Below are 17,107 nucleotides of genomic sequence, written 5' to 3'. Positions count from 1 at the left end.
AACATAGAAATGTAGTTTTTCAAAATACTTTATAATAGTCACAATTATATATTCCTCAGAACTGGAACTTTGAAAAGGACATAAAAACCTGAGAGTCATTGCTTAAAAAATAAAAATGAAAAAGTTGTCATAAATGAATATAGATTTTACCAACAACTACAAAATCAAAATACACTTACTATCACAGTATATAAAACAAGTGTCATGAACAGGGCACTGCATATTTTAAGCAGCAGCAGAATTTGCTCTTAAAGCAAATCTCAAAACTATTAATCCGTTCAATAATGATAGGAAGTGAAGAAGTAGAAGCTACAAAACAGTTGTATTTATATTTATGCTGGCTGCTATATAAATGAATGTCCTTTACAGTACCTTTTCAAAGTTTAAAAATTAACTAAGTTGAAACAAATGTTAACAATATACTATCTATGTTTGAATGAGACAGATGTTCAAGTAATATAATGCAGTTAGTCCAGTACATGAAAAATTTCATAGCATTCTTCTGTCAGCTGCAAATTTAAATTCAGCTGGCAATCTTCAAAAGCTGGATAAACATGCTTCATTCACTCACTTTAACTGAGAGTGAGATTTATGTTCATAAATATTCCTTTATTACTGTAGATGACAATTTACTTTCCAAACCCTGGATAAATTTGTCATGAATCACTTAGGCAAGCGTGGCGCCAAAATTCACAACCTACCCAAGAGTGATGTTGTTTGTGGCAGAGCTTTACACATTTGTTTTCAAAACAAATTCTAGATGCCAAAAGAATATGAGAAAAACCTGTCTTCATTCATCTTTGTACTACAATACTTTAAATCTTGAGCACAACTTCTCATTCAGAAACTGTTCCAAAACACTGACTGGTTTACTATTAACAGTTCCGTGAATAAACATTTAAGATATTTCACGTTTACACAGATTATGTAGGAATTATTTGATTCCTTTCATAATTCAACATAATGCACTTACCTCCTTGCCGTCCTGCAAATAGAAAATATCACTTTTACTGAGAAGTATTAAAAGACAAAAAAGCCCCCCACAAAATTTCTTGAAAACCTACTTCAGAATTTGCCTTTTCTTAACAGACTTCACAAAATTAGTAAATCATACATTAATACTTACGAAAACAGACACTAACCTCATTTTTACTAGATTGCATGGATTCATTTTCTCTACAAGACTGAGAGGAGTCACTTAGCAACCTGTCAAAAACAAAAACAAATCCCACCAGCTCTTATTCAAGTTTTCAACAACTCCGGCAACCTTGCCAATCAACGCATTTTAATTGATTCTCCCAACTCTTTATTTGTCCTAGGCTGCTCTCAGAATGAGTACCTCTTTCCAACTTGAATCTTTTCTTAAGGGAAGTATAACATTTAGACCTTTTCGAATCAATAGCCGATTATTATTTTTAATTGACACTCACAATTATTCCATAACTATCAGATACACTGAACCTGATTAATGAGGCAAAATGGATAGAGAGCTATGATCTTGTGTAAACTTTCTTCTAAAGCAACGAATAAAAATCTATATTACAATTAAGTTAGAAATCTGTCAGTATTTTAAACCAAAAACAGATTTTTAAAAGACACTATGTAATGTTATGCATATAAAATACCATTTGTTAAATTAGAGTTATCAAAATAATCAAAACAATGACAACTTAAACTCTCCATTTCACATCTTCACCATGGGACAGAATTAAATATAATGCAATGAATGAATTATGTATCTAGAGTAAAAAAAGTATAGGAGATGAGGAAAAACTTCAAGTGTATTTCCAACAACACATATCAAAACGTCACATACAAGTTGTCTCTATAGTAGGTAAATCCTATAAAAGGCAGCTGGTTTCCCACGAAGGCTTTGGGGATTGGAAAAGTTTCCACATCTCCCTTGTCATCCTCAATGTCATCAAAATTACTGCTGTCTATATCACTGCTCAGCTCAGGAACAACAGGAGCCGCAGCTATAAAAAGGGGAGAAAAAATTAACTTTACTCCAAGATTCAACAACCTGGCATATACTGGTATCTCTATAATGTTACAAAACCTATAATATGTCTTGCTGGTTAATATATATTAACCATGCAACAGATCTGTAAATATTACTGCCAAGACTTTTTTCTAAAGAAAAGTAATTTTAACATTAGTTTCCAAATGTGTGCAGCTTCGAATGCACAAAATGTATGTGCTAATGTAATCAAATTTTGGAGTACAACTCCAAATACAATCAATATTTTAAGAAACTTCAGTAAATGTATCTGACTTGCGAAGTTACAGTCAAACTCGTGAACTGAAGTATTTGGGGGGCTTTATGGAAAGCAGTCAAGTTCAAATTGCCTTAAATGAACAGTAGTAAACTGACAGACTGCTCTTAAACTGCTGTCTTAACTACAGAAGGTAAAAAAGAAAAAAACCCAACCGCCTCCCCGCCCTGGGCAGCCCCCCAAAGAACTAGGACAGAATATGCATATTCTCTTTGGTCCGAATTCTAAAAATATCCAATTCTGCTGTTCAAAACAGAACTCTATAAATGAATAGCATGATAAACATAAGGATAATTTCATCAGTAAAAATGTGTATTTAGTTTTTACAATAAGAATGATAAATAAGAAAGTTTGTGCAAGCTTCCTGATAGAAAATATTTACTTAATTTACATAGCCTGAAGTCCTATCCATTCCTACTGCTACTGAACAAGTAGACTAGCTCATGCATATACTGAATAAAAACTTTTAAGCTAATTTACTTACTCTCTCGAATGTTATCCCAGTTCCACTGATCACTCTTAAAGAAAGGGTGATGTTTTATTTCTTCTACCCCATTTCTCCCAAGTCGCACATCCCTAAACATAGCAATTAATCCAAATTCATATTAGGAAAAAGAGCACTTCATTTTTGTTATTTAAATTCTGACTTGCTCCTAATCAGCAAAGGAACTTCTATTAAGGAAATGAGGTTGGTCTAGGTAAACCACATTAAAGGTTATTAAAAAAAAAAAAATAACAACCACTGATCTGTAGTTTTTCATACCAAATGCTTTCAGTTTCTTAGCACACACTCTCCCTGCAACTGCTAAAATGGTAAGAACTTGGAGTCTGCCACGTGTGGAGTAAAGCAAGAAAGGGAACACAGAGGCAAAGAGAAAAAAAAAGAAAGAAAAAGAAAAAAACCCTAAGAAGAACCCTAGAAGGAAAAAAAAAAACCCCATGGAAGTTCAGTGTCTGCCAAACCACATGATAAACCTTAAGATGCAAGTGAAGGAAGGTCTAACTTAGTACACAGAACAGTTATTCAAAGCTTAACTGAAATAAATATCTTCAGCGCAACACGAAACTTTTAGTATCGCTGAAAGAAGCCTCTCCTAAAGCCATCTACAAGAAGGTACAAACAACGCGTGTAACAGAGCTAGTAAGTCATAGCGTAGATGCTTACTCCTGCTTGTCACTTTAAGTGCTTCTGCAGCCATCATGCATACAGAAAGAAGGCATCTGTTTTAAATAAATTGCTTGAGCACTGTATTAAATATAAACAGGAAGGCACGCACACGTAGTGGATGCTGCAACTGCATTACTGAACTCTGCTCATATTCTCTCTCTACCCTTCAGCCACTAAGGGTGAGAAACACTACAAAAGCACATCTTTCGTGAGCATATCTTTATCCATCTGTCTTCTTCAGCAGACCAAACAATCCCTTTTTGAATACAAAATCAGTATATTGCAATTTCTTTTTTTTCTTTTTTTTTTTTTTTTTAACCCCTGATCACAGGAAAATGTAAGAAGGCATCATCAATCCACTATGGACCTGCAGTCTTCTTCTTATAAGTTAGAGCCATCCAAGAGATTCTCCGCTTTCTGGCACTGAAGAAAATGAGTGTTCAGGTCAAGAACAAGCTTACGCTGCTTAACACCAATAAACAGCTCAGCTCCACAAAGGGGGACCTCTATGATCTGTTTATAGCCAAAACAATACTCCTTTCTAGTTTGCAAGCTGTAACTGTAAATTAATACTACAAAATAAATGGAAAAAGTTCAAATGGTGTAAGCAGTAAATACAAACTCAGTATTATACTTAAACTCAGTAAATACATGTCTATCTCCTAGAAAACTTTGTTTTTATTATAAGTAACATCCACTTGGACATGCAGCACAGCAATCCGGTCCTTGTCTTTAGGAGCTTACAAACTGTATTTCATACTGCACTTGAAGGATGTGTTTGGCGTCAGCTGCATTGTTAACTGGAACTGTCAGAACTGCTCACAGAAATAAAATGCAGGGCCTGCAAAAACACCCCAAAAGAAAAACTAGAGAGCAGGAGATTTTGCAGAAGAGATTTGAACACAGATTAGCACAAGTAGATGGAAGGCATTCTTTTTATAACATAAATGTGCTAATACCACCTGAAATAGAAGTAGTACCAAAATTATATATACACATACCTGTCAGTTAAAAAGGCACAGATAAGATTCTTTGCATGCTTAGAGATTTCCACATCATCTGGGAAATGTAATGAGTTCTTGTGATCCATAATTTTACTGTATGTTCCTACTAATGAGTCGGCATAAAAAGGAGTATCACCTAAAAAGAATAAAATTGTACATTAACAATGTTTTTAGTCAAGTTCAAGGCAAATACATTAAAAAATATAAAAGATATAAAGAAGAGTCTAGGAGCAGTTTTAGCTGAAGTTTTTCTTTTTTTTTTAATCAGAATGCAGGGAACAAAATAACATACACTGCTAAAACTACTCCTTCCCAAAACGCCTGCATTGCAAGCCAAACCTTCCCCCGTCCTGTGCATCACTACCAAGATTTTGCCCACTGAAAGTATGTCTTTTGTTCTGCCTCTCACTGTGTTTTCTAATCTACACGAAAGATGGCACGTGCATACATCCCTGCCTGCGAGCGCTTTCACGGGCCGGCGGCACCAAAGCTCCCTCCAGCCTGCGCCGGAGGTGCGCAGACCTACCCTGCCTGCTCTTGCCTAGGGTAAGCCAGTGCTGAAAAATAACCCTCTGACTGCACTGCTAAACCCCTACTAATAAACCTCCTTGACTGACAAATTATATTAGCTTGGGTGCCCATACTAACATGGGTAGGTGGCTTTTAAAGTCACAGCCTTTTCTCATCCAAAGGTCTGCCAGCTTTAATTTTAGCTCCTTCTTACCACCTAGCCTTGGAAAGGTAGAATTAGGGCAGCTTGCAAAAATGACACGCACATTTATTGATGTTGATTCAAGCTAGCTGACAACATTCTCAGTACGCAAAAGGTTTGCATTGGCTATCACAAACCTGCAACCCCTGCGCAAGTCCTTCTTCGCTAACAAACTATAAGCTTAATAGAGACGGAGAAGAGCCGAGTGAGCTTGGCACTTTTTTCCTCCATTCTGGTGTGGCGTGTGCAGGGGCAAAGAGATGATGCAGCAGGAAAGTCAGCTTTCTGATTACATACTTGCAATAAGTTATTAAAATTTTAAAAACTGGATACATGAAAAAAATGTATTAAGAGACCAATGCATAACAGCCATTCAGCTTTCAAGAGGCATATAAAAACAAATTCTGTCATTTTATGGCCAAATAACAAACTAGTACATATCAATTTGAGTTAAATACTGAGATTTTTAGTATTATTTAGGTTGTCACACTAGTACATTTGTGCAAAAAAAATCATTCTGGTTGAATGCACTGATTCCATGGGCATTTGCTGCTGTTTCTCTCTTTCCAAAACTTCCTCCTCTCAGTTGTCTTAGGTCTCAGAAACACCTTTGATTTAGGCCACATTTTGAAACAATCCTGATTCACTGAACTAAAGTAATTATACAATTCATCCTCTAACATTTTAGCTCTTACTTAAATGCACAATCAGAAGTAGTACCATTTTCATTGGTACTGCATCTTTATTAAAAACAGAATGCTAAAATGCTTTATGCTTTCTTTAAAACATAAAATTATACAGTTTTAAAAGACTATAGACAGAGTAATTGATATGTAAAGGCAAAATAAAAGATGCTTTCTACCAATGTGTATGATATGGGGAGACTAAATAAGACCACCAAGAGAAAACTGAATTCAAACATCCACAAAGGCTTTTAAAAACAATTGTTGTTAACTGGATCTTGAAATTAATACTGCTACTTCAGAATGGAAATGATAATGCTCAAATTGTTTTATGTGAGATATTGTCATATGAGGCTGAAAAAGAATAAATCTTCAATAGTCAAAATACAATAAGATAGGGATAAGGGTTTCATCAAAGCTCAAAGTTAGCTAATATCAAATATCCAAAACCATCTTATCAATGCCTGTTTCTTAATGACATGGATGCGGGAGTAGCAGATCTGTCTTCAGTAGTATAATTATTTCCAGGTCAAATACAAGAGCCGGGCTACCTATATTGTTATCTACGAAAAGCTGCAAGTTTTTTTCAAACACTTTATCAAATAAATTTGACATGATCCTCAAGTATTAGAAAAAAGTATGTGGAAACTAAGTCATTGAAGGAAACGATGTTGGTGCTGTTAGACAGTAAATATAGTTAAGGTTGGAATATGATGATGGTTGTAAAAACCCCCAAAAATTACAGGGCATAACTAGACCCTTTAATTATCAGTATAAAGGTGAAGCAGGTGTTAACATTTCAAACAGACTGCATGGATAAAAAAATCATATATCCATTTCAGAGGAAAGATGATCAGATAAATACCATCTGAAAAAGCAATAAAAAGAACTTCATTAAAAGCACAAAGAATGAAGACAGAATTCAGCAGAAAGGATACAGTGTTAATCACACGTAGGTTTATGCCATGGTTAAAACTTCAACAGAAACAAAATTGTTATTTCATTCCCATCAGAAAAAGGCCTAAAAAACATACAAAGTTTTCAGTACGTACAATAAAAAATGATGTTGAAGGCTAAAAGAAAAAAACCTCACAAAACTAGTAAAAATAGCGTAGCTTGAAACATTATAACAAGATATACTTTGGATAGAAAAGTATATGGGAACTATAAAATACTAGCAACTTTCCAACATGAAACCCCAAACTTGAGGAAAAGGGGTTGATCTGGCGTAGTTTTAAGTTTAGCAACCCATACTGAAAGCTTGGAATAAAAGACACCGTGTTGCCATGAAATGTAGATGAATTTTTGTCCTAATCAAGCTCCCTTATATAATCTAACTCCTGTGAAAGCTATACCTCCCCACATTTTTTTTTAATTAGAGTGATAAAAGAGAGAACCCTCTCCTATACAAGAAAAAAAAATGAAGCTCCCAGAAAGCATTTTTGGACAGCTATGTTCAGTATTTTCATTAAGTTAAGAATGTTATTTATTACTAAAATTGTTTATGAGAGACTATTAATTATAAAACATATTTTTTCTAAGTCAAGCTGCCTCCATCCCCAAAGACAGAGATGTTTCAATAGCATCATATATCCAAGCATCTTTCCTGGCTCAGGATGCCAGAAACATCAGACCTGCAATATTCTCAGAACATGCTGATTTGGATTTTGAATAATTACATGCTCGATTCCATCCTTATATAATCAGTGTTTTGCTACTAGACTATAATACTGATCTTCAGTGTATTTTAAGCTGCGGATCACTCATCTCCTTAACAGATTATATTCTATGTCAGTTGCTATAGCAGTCCAGTGTATTTTACTGGAAAATCCTGACTCAGGCATAAAGAAGAATCGGGCTGTAGCTCCATAGTCAAGTTAACCTAACAGAAGCCCCTGCTAGCGCTGAAAAAAGCAGTATTGTCCTTCCCACTTTTCCCATCTCTGCAGCCCTGACAACTCAATGCTGCCCTGAGATGGCACAAGCATTTATGAGACTGCGAAGTAAACAGGAAGCTGACCCAAGTTACAACTGCTCTAAGAGTTAGTTTTAAGCCGGACAAAGTCAGGGAGCCAAGCACTGCGCGAGCACACAAGCAGTTGTTGTAGCGTGAGAAGCCAAAGGAAGCAGGGGAGAAACAACAGCACCAGCCAGAAGCTATCAGACACTGAGCTACAGCCAGGCGCCTTGTAGCAAAGCACAGATAAAGCCATAGCAAAGGCCACATGATAATCTTATTAGCAGAAAGAATTGCTACTCACCAACTAGCATCTCAAAAAGGAAGACCCCAACAGACCACCAGTCACATTCCCGCCCGTAGTAGCCGTCCCCGCCTTGGGACTTCAGCACCTCGGGCGATATGTAGTCAGGGGTTCCCACCGCTGTGTCGCAGCGCACCATGCCCGTCTGCGCAAAAGCAAACGTCCAGACAGCTTCTTTAACTGAAAATACTGCAAAGCCTTTCAACAAAATCATAATTAGCCCATTAAGACCCCAGAAAAACTATACTAAGTATAACCCAAAATACTTGGTGTGAGGGATATTTTTGAAAGTCTCTAACTATTTCTGCTCCAGAAGCAATGTGCACCAAAATGACGGTTCTGATAACCTGTACTCCTCTGCCTACTCCACAGCTTTTTTTTCTTTTTAATGACATGTTTCAAGTGTTAACAAAATTTATGATTTAATGTTAGTTTCTATGTAAACAAATTGAACTACAGACCTATTGGACTGCTTTATATATCTCACTGCAGAGCGGGACAAGCTTCTGAATAATTCTGAAGAGCTTGGAGGTAGGCCTTCTATAGCAGATACATACCACTTTTAACTAGTTTAGACAATAAGCAAAGTTATAGGTAACTTTTTACAGTTATATGCTTTTATTTAAAGGTAGCAAAAAAAAAGAAAAATATATTTTAAAAAATCAAAGCTTTTTTAAAAGAAGTAGTAAAACACGAATATATGAATTATTTTTATTAACATATTAACATAGCTGTATTAATGGAACGATTCTTTATCCTTTTTGCTTCACACTGAGAGACTAAAAATAAGCAGAAACAGCATCAGCTCTGCCAGCATGCTGGTTCAAACTTATGAGTTTTGTTTCCTTTAATCAAATTCATTGCATTCATTCCAGAGAGACCAGATGGATGAATGAAATGAAATCTTGGATGAAGTTAGAAAAGTACCAAAAATACACTCGTCTTTTATTCTGTAGCTCAATCTAAAGTCTCTTCTAAGTCATCTTAGAAAGTTCTTTATACATTTTGCCATCAACTTTGGCTGAATATTAGTACAGAATATTCATAGCAACAACTGAAACCAAAATACATTTTTAAAGAAATTAAGAGAAACATTTTGCTTTCAGAACTATACTGACATGTAAAAATCAGACACTAAATTATAAGTCTAAGTAAAGTGTAACTAGTACCCATTCTAGAATGAAGAGCAGGTCAACTTCTGTTTTCTATACTAAAGTACATAACCTGGCCATCCTGGCCTAAGAAAGTGAAATAACTTTTTAGAATAGACAAAGACCTATTGCATTCTTGGACTAAGAATACAGATGAGTACATTTAATACTGGGAAATAAACCAAAGCCCAAAGGTTCCAGAAATCTAAAGCTAAAAACGTGCAAAACTGGATCTGGCACATAATTTGGAACAATTATTTCATCACTCTGCTTGTAACAGCATTCTGTGTACAAATCTCCAGGTCCTCTCTGAAGTTTAAATCTCTCTTTGCTTTGAGCACTGGAGAATCTGCTGTAGGTTAGTCTGATTCTGCCGATGAACTAGGACTGTGGCATCTCAATGAGGCAATAGCCTCCAGCACTGGTACATGTCTGTGCCTTCCTTATCCAAAAGCAAAATTACAAAAAGGGAAAGATGTGAGTCTTTGCTCAGTGAGAACCGGCTGAAGCCATCTGAATCCCTCCCCAGGAAAGAAGCTTCTTTAAAAACAAAGTCGCCAAAGCAATTCTGAAAGATTTCTCTGAAGACCATAGCTTCAGTCACAAGAACTATGTACTCAGACCAGTCCCAACACCCTGATACCTAAGGACTTAATTACATGCCGTTCCCATTCCTCTATAATTAATACAACAAAACAAGATCACTTTTTAATATTTTATACATGTTAATATTTTATGAAGTCTTATGTACATAAATCAAAGGTTGTGCCAAAAAACCCCAGCCCTACGTAAATCTAATGGCCAGTATTCAGCAATAAGAAACCTTTTTTTCAATGACATTACAGATGCTAAAGAATTCTAGGTAAGAACACCAGTTTTCAGACAAGATGTCAAAGAACTGAACAATAAGACGAACAAAAATATTTCCGCAAGCAAAAGGGCCCCATGTGCTAACAACAGTTTTCAATGGACTGTTCTTCTCCCAAGCATGTGGAGTTGGCTGCACTTTCTCCCCATAAAATTCTCTGCCTTCCATCCCAAGAACAAATCTAAAAATGCATTATCATCTGGCTACAGTATTCCCACATCACTGTTCCTCTTGTTTACACACTGGTTCCTTCAAAAAGCTTGGGTGTTGCTCTGTATGTATTTTTAAGTACTGGATACTCTTACTACTGCAGTCTGACTAGTTTCTATGATCTCCAGCATCAAAGCCAAGGAATCAGGGAAGTCCTCTTTGCGCAGTACATGACATCTTGACATTCTGTACCTTCCATAAGATGACTTCTGCATTCTGTATTTTCAACACCTGACGAGATCTAAAGGGTGCTGTTTTCTCCAGATAAAGTCTTATTCCTGTGTTTTGAATATGAAGCCTCTTTGTTTTATGCCCAAGTGGCACACTTACTACAGCACTTCTGAAGCAAAGGTTCTTCTCATGAGTCTAAATCCTGCATATTACCTGAGACTTTTCTCATCACCTCAAAAGATCAAGATAGATCTTCAAACTGCATCTTGAGGGAGGCTCCTACAGCTAAAGTGAAAATGTGCAGTGTAGAATTAAAAATAAACAAATAAATAAATGAATAAATAAAGCTCTCAAAAAGATACAGGACACAGTATGTCCTCAAAGCTTATGAAAACTTGGACCCAAAGTCATAGTGTTTCCTAGCTTCATATAGAAATATTATATTGCTGAAGACAAAGCAGTTCTACCTTTAGCCTCAGGAGCACCTCAGCCAGACCTGGGCAACTCGCTGTTTAGGAGCAAGGCTCTCAGGATTAGACTTTCACTCCTTCATGAAGTCCTTTCCAGTAAACAAGAGCTGGAGGGTACTGGTGCAGAGATGGTAAGAAAGTTCAGATCAGATGTCAACACCACACTTGGACTTGCACACCATGCTACAGACAAGTAACTGGAGTGAGAAAGATCCAGCAAGTTTTGGATGATGTTTAATGAGAAATGAGTGGAGTTCCAGAATGAGGAACATGCTGCTTATTTCAAATAAGCTGCCTTAGCTGAGGGGATATTACCAAAATGGTAAATGTTGCTTCTCTCAGTCACCTCTCTTTCCCTCAGAGACCCTTCCCAACCTGTGCTTTGCAGAGAGCTCAGTTAGCACAGGCCAGAGTTACAAGGTCGAGCGTGGAGCCCGACAACCCTATCAGTGCTTGGCTCTACGATACCCACAGCAGTGAGCCATGTGACTCTCCAGCTCCTTACCCACAGAACCTAAAGGTTAGAGTCTGGTGAAACCTGCACTGGGGTAGCTTTTAATACATAAACACGGAGAGAACTACAGCTCCTACTAAGACTTTGAGGTTAACTCCATTCTTTATGCAATTATAGAGATACTTGCCTTGCTGCAGATTAAAAAAAAACCTAACCCACAACTGAGTTACATAAACAGGCCAGTTCTTTTTATATTGGAAAACATCACTGAAACATTGAGCAAATCTTTCCATATATTGGTTAGAAGGAATCTACTGCAAGTGTCTGGACTGCCTTGGAAGACTTTAGAGAATACAGATTTCAATTTTGCTACAAATAAATAAATACATACGTAAGTAAAGCTCTCTTCTAAACTGCATCTCTTATCAAACTGCAGTAAAGTTTTCCTAGGCTCTCAACAGCATAAGGAAGATGCTAATGTGTACAACTGGTAAAAGAACTCCACGTCAGAGAAAATAACTGTTGGGTAAGCATATATTTTCTAGAAATCATCCTGCCAACATCAATATTATATTTACACAGCTGGGATGTGTTCATGTTTTGTAAGAAGTAGCATGAGATTTGGACACAGTCCAGAACCCTTTCAACTTCTAAAGCTTCCTGTATAAAATATTTTTGCCATTCCATTGAGTCTGAGAAGGATGAAGAATTTAAAATCTAAACTGTTAAAAAATTAACTTCTTTAGGAGATCACTGATTCATCGATGATGTCAGTTCAAACTGGAGGTTGCAGTAACTCTTTATAAGCATATCTGCATATGCTTGTCACATTTACAACGAGATCAACCATATTTTATCATTCCATTCCTTTAACAAGAAAAAATAAGCTTAGCTTTCCCATTTCTATGATCCCTCAAAAGGGATAAGGAATCACCATTTTTTTCTTTTGGTAATTTATATTATGAGGTCTGTGAAGCTTTTTTACTGTCTCTTCTGATAAACATCATAATCGCTTAAGGCCTGCTAAGAATTGACAGTCTGTTGGCTCGAAACTAAGGTTAATTTTGTAAGGACTAAGTTAGGGGTTCACTTTAAGAGATTAAATACTACTATTGATTTTTCCAATTAAAGTAAATGTTGTCCAGTAAAATGTAGACAACTAAATAATTGAAGTGGAGGTAAACAATGCGTAAACATCTACCATATCGGCAAAACTAAATTGACTAGTGAATCTCAATAAACGGCTGTAGTTATTCAACGAAGTTAATATATTGTCACATGAAAAAAAAGAAAAAAACACCACAACCCCCCAAACCAGTACTTCTAGATAAGCTGAAGACATTTTCATAATGATGCAAATTAAGCAGACTGCAGAGATTCTACCAAGCACTGCCTAAACAATACAGAAAAATTCTAGCACATTAATGCAAACAAGCTTAAAAAGGATCATCCTTGCCAACATTAATATAGAAACCTTTCAAAGGCCAGGTCAATGATAACATACATTTATACAAAGTTTGAGAATTTGTTATACTTTCACAGAAGAAGTGAGTATTATATTACAACATAACATACTGTTTCTCGGTGAAGGTCAAAAAAAAAGTGCAAACCACAAGAAAGCAGCTTTATATTTAACTCTCCTTTAATAATACAAGGTAATACATCTTGTTAAAAATTAAAAAAAAAGTCTCTCTGGCTGTGCATGGTTAAATCTGGACAGTTTAAAATATATGACATCTTGAGTAATAGTTAACATAAATCTTAATCTATAACATGCCACTGCTGCCTCACTGTGACCTCACTTTAATGACCACTAGGGGATGCTAAGAGAACAATTAGACATGGTAAAAAATCGTAAGGACTGTATCTTGTCTTTAAAATAATTTCATTTATAGAAAAATGTCAACTTATGAACTGTTCCAGTGTTACTAATGTTGAAACTAGGAGTTGTCTCATAAGCTTTTCAGAAATTTGGCAAAAAAAGACAAAACCTCAGAAATTCATAAACACATATGTTCTCAAAAATAACAAAAAGTAAGTTTATTTCCTTCTTCTGTGTGCCAGAACAGTTTATTATAGACAATGTTACAAAATTTGAAGTACCCTTGTATTAAAAATTTGGATACAAGGAACAGCTTTCCAACCAAGTGGACAACTTGATGAATATTCCTTTGGGTATTATAACTCACACAAAAATAAACCTTAGAATCACAGTGTTATAGATGATAAATTAGTCTGTTGCATACTTACTTCATCCATTTTCATGCAAGTGCCAAAATCTGCCAGCTTTAGATGCCCATATTTATCTAAAAGCATATTATCAGGCTTCACATCTCTGTGTATCAAGCCCATGGAGTGAATTGCATCAAGTGCAAGAACAACTTCGGCTGTATAGAACCTGGCCCATTTCTCAGGCACATCGTAATTGCTCATAAGGTTTACAAGATCTCCACCTGGCATGTATTCCATTACCATATACAAGTATTTGTCATCTTGAAAGGCACAAAAAAGCTGCAAGAAGAGAAAAGAAAATGCAGCAATTATTTTTCAAAGACAGCTGGGAAAAATAATAAAGTACTTTACCTTGAATTTTCATTACACCTGAACATACATTTTCAAGATGGGTGTAAAGCAACTTTATTTTTTATATTCAAACAAACATATTATATATTAATTTTGGCAATAACTTCAGGTTTTTTGAAGTTCCAAAAAAATTTTCCATTTTTAAGAAAGAAAAAAGAAAAGATTCCTTGTTACTTCAGTGGTATGAACATCTCCTGAATATCCATGTTTCTTGGCATTCAAAAATATCACTAAGAGTTATAATGCAAAATGTTAACTCAGAAGGGAGTTATCCTGCATTGGTCTGAAAATAGCTCAACAGTGAATAGCATCTCAGACTGTTTCTGAATTTCACATATATTTTATGCCACATCTCTGTAAATATTTGTAACAACACTTGCCACTAATGATTTCCTCCTAAATCAACAAAGTACATTGAAATGAGGAAAAAAAAATGTCCCTGAAGATAAAAACCATAAAACAATGTAAAGTATCTGTTTTTAACAATGAAATGTTTGGTATATGTGACAGCTAATATGTTACCTCCTGACATGATAATGAAAGTTTAATCTCTTTAATATGCATTTCAGAGCTAGAGCACCGAAGTTTAGAGGCTTTCAACTACACATCACCAGGTCTGAAAAGAGCCCAGAGCAGCAGAGCACTACCATCAACTGTTCAGTGACTGGTGCGAAACGGGTCTCTGACAGTCTCTCTCACTTTATTTCTAAATATATTGCTCCTTTAAACTAAAAACTAAAATAATTAACATCTTCAAGCTACCTACACAAAATCAAAGGCAGTGAATGAAGAGGATGAGTGGAAGGGAGGCATCAAAAACAAGGAGTTGTGAAGGGTCATGGAATATTATGAAAGGTAGGAAGATTATTGGGGAGACTGGGGCTTAGGAGTAAAATTTATTGTGTATTATTAACAGAAGACATATATATCTTGCACTGCTACAGCTGGATGCTTTTGTTTTCATAAATAAATAATACATGTGAGATAGATAATGTGATAATATATTTCGTAATTAAAATCTAAATTAAAAACTAAAATAGTCTCTGTTTTCTCATATGTAAAGATATTAATATGACACAACAATAACTGCAAACATTACGCCCATATTTATCACTTTCCACTATTGCTCTCAGGGGATTTCATAAAAACAACATTATCTAGGGCTCTGGTTTCATTTGTTTTTCATGCAAAAAGAAGGCACAAAGAAGCTATGCGACCTGTCCTAGTTACTAGCTGAGAGAATAACCTAAATCTTCTTAAAACCAGCTGAATGTCCTATCCTTGCAATACCTAAATATATCATGAATACGCTTCATCAGAGAAGGCACAGCTGCAACTATATTTTAAGTTGTTCAACATTTGCTATTTACAAATACACACACTCATATTTATGTAAGGCTTGCTACGCTTTCCCTTGAAAATTGAGTCATACACTTCTCATTACTTTTAGTTGCAGGATACTGCAGTTCAGTTGTGGGAAAAAAAAAAAAAAAACCCTCTGTCATTAGAACAAAAACAAACTAGTAACTTAACTGAATAGATCTTTTTTTTATTATTTCTACCATGCATGGGCAAAAATACAGAATATGCTCAGAACAGCAAAACATACATACAAATGAAAAAAACTGAATCTGAATTATTTTGAAAAAATGTGAAAAGCTTAAGGTCTGTCATTATTTTTTAAATACACGGAGGCATGGCAATATATCTGAGAGTGTTTAAACGTATTAAGTATTTAACAAAATAAAGTACTAACAATGTTAGCAAAATGTATGCATTCACCACACATCTTATTAATTGGTCTAATTCACCAATTAAACAAATTGCACCATTTAACACTTACGCTTCCCAAAGGCCTAATCCATATTACAAATACTACGATAACACACATCATGAGACAGCTGCAAGCAACTGTGCTAAGAAACAGCTAAAGTTAACTCTCCATCAGCTGGCGGGCATCACTCCTGCGCTGAGATGCAGTAGCTGACCACTAACTGAAGATGATTTAAGCGCCTCAGTTTTAGACTCCTGCCTCACAGGAGACTAGGAGTGTGCACTCACCCACATCTCAGCTGAGAAGAGAGTAACTTCTTAAAGCATGCTAATATTAATTGCTTGTGATCTAGTGACCATATCATCAGGAAAGACTGACCTTTAACAAATAATGCTGACTTTGTTTTTACATTCCTACAGAGATTTTTTGTTAACTTGGAACAGTAACTCATTTCGTTTCCCTGAAAATGTTACATTCCAAGCAACTATGTAGCTATTTCAAAATTCTGTTTAATTCCATTTTATGATGCATTTGAAGTGACCAACACGCAAGTTAATCTACCTTATAATGCAGCCAAATATAAACGAAGAACAACAAAACTCAGCAAAATTTCTGTAAATGTACATCTTTAAAAGCAAGATCTAAATCTAACCTATTATTTGAGTTTTGATGTATATTTAAAACCAACCCAAGGCTGGGAAAGATTTATAGCTTTATTACTATTATTATACTGCTCCATATATTCCTTACCTGAACCACCCAGGGACTGTTGGCGAAGGCCATGATATCTCTTTCTTCCCAGAAAAAGGCTGAATCTGATCTCTTGATCATTTCAAATTTACTAAGTAGCTTCATTGCATAAACCTTCTGCGTCATTTTATGGCGAACCTGTTGGTTGAAAAGGACCAAATCAATATTTTTAATATGTCTTGTAAAAAAACTAAATACCAACATAGCATATTTCTCCTATTTCAAACTGTTTTCTGGGATGTGATGACCCAAGGTCTTCCTATATGCAGATTTCTACACAGTAAGAGCTTGAGAACTTCCAAATCTGGAATGAAAAACCTGAGAGCTGCTCCAAAAAACTTATCAGGGGGGAACAAGGATGCCAAATGAAGGAAGTATGCCAGAGCCTGGCCAACTGCTGCAGCTGCTGCTGCAACCCAGGAGGAGGTGTTGCAGGGCCAGGAGACGGCAGCCCCCAGCCGAGGCTGCAGAGCTCTGTGGGCTTCTGTTTTCTGATGGCAGGCGGATGTATAAGCGTTACGAGGGGTGTTCATAGTTGTCAGCTTACTCAAATTGAAATTGCTAAAAAGAAA

At 35.8% G+C, this 17,107-nt stretch overlaps 1 protein-coding gene across 2 annotated transcripts in view; it reads right to left on the bottom strand.

Annotated features, from left to right (window-relative positions):
• The window catches only part of ROCK2 (Rho associated coiled-coil containing protein kinase 2), a 96,075-nt gene that overhangs the window by 25,589 nt on the left and 53,379 nt on the right, over nucleotides 1-17,107 (bottom strand). For both annotated transcript variants that reach the window (XM_064508458.1, XM_064508457.1), the window contains exons 4-10: nucleotides 16,536-16,673; nucleotides 13,679-13,939; nucleotides 8,105-8,249; nucleotides 4,446-4,584; nucleotides 2,761-2,852; nucleotides 1,817-1,976; nucleotides 1,143-1,206 (exon numbers count right to left, since the gene is read on the bottom strand). In XM_064508458.1, the coding sequence (XP_064364528.1) occupies nucleotides 1,143-1,206; nucleotides 1,817-1,976; nucleotides 2,761-2,852; nucleotides 4,446-4,584; nucleotides 8,105-8,249; nucleotides 13,679-13,939; nucleotides 16,536-16,673 (999 nt within the window). The remainder of the gene's footprint in view (nucleotides 1-1,142; nucleotides 1,207-1,816; nucleotides 1,977-2,760; nucleotides 2,853-4,445; nucleotides 4,585-8,104; nucleotides 8,250-13,678; nucleotides 13,940-16,535; nucleotides 16,674-17,107) is intronic.

Source organism: Dromaius novaehollandiae, chromosome 3, assembly GCF_036370855.1.
Source record: "Dromaius novaehollandiae isolate bDroNov1 chromosome 3, bDroNov1.hap1, whole genome shotgun sequence".
Taxonomy (NCBI): domain Eukaryota; kingdom Metazoa; phylum Chordata; class Aves; order Casuariiformes; family Dromaiidae; genus Dromaius; species Dromaius novaehollandiae.
This window is presented reverse-complemented; position numbering and strand designations above follow the sequence as displayed.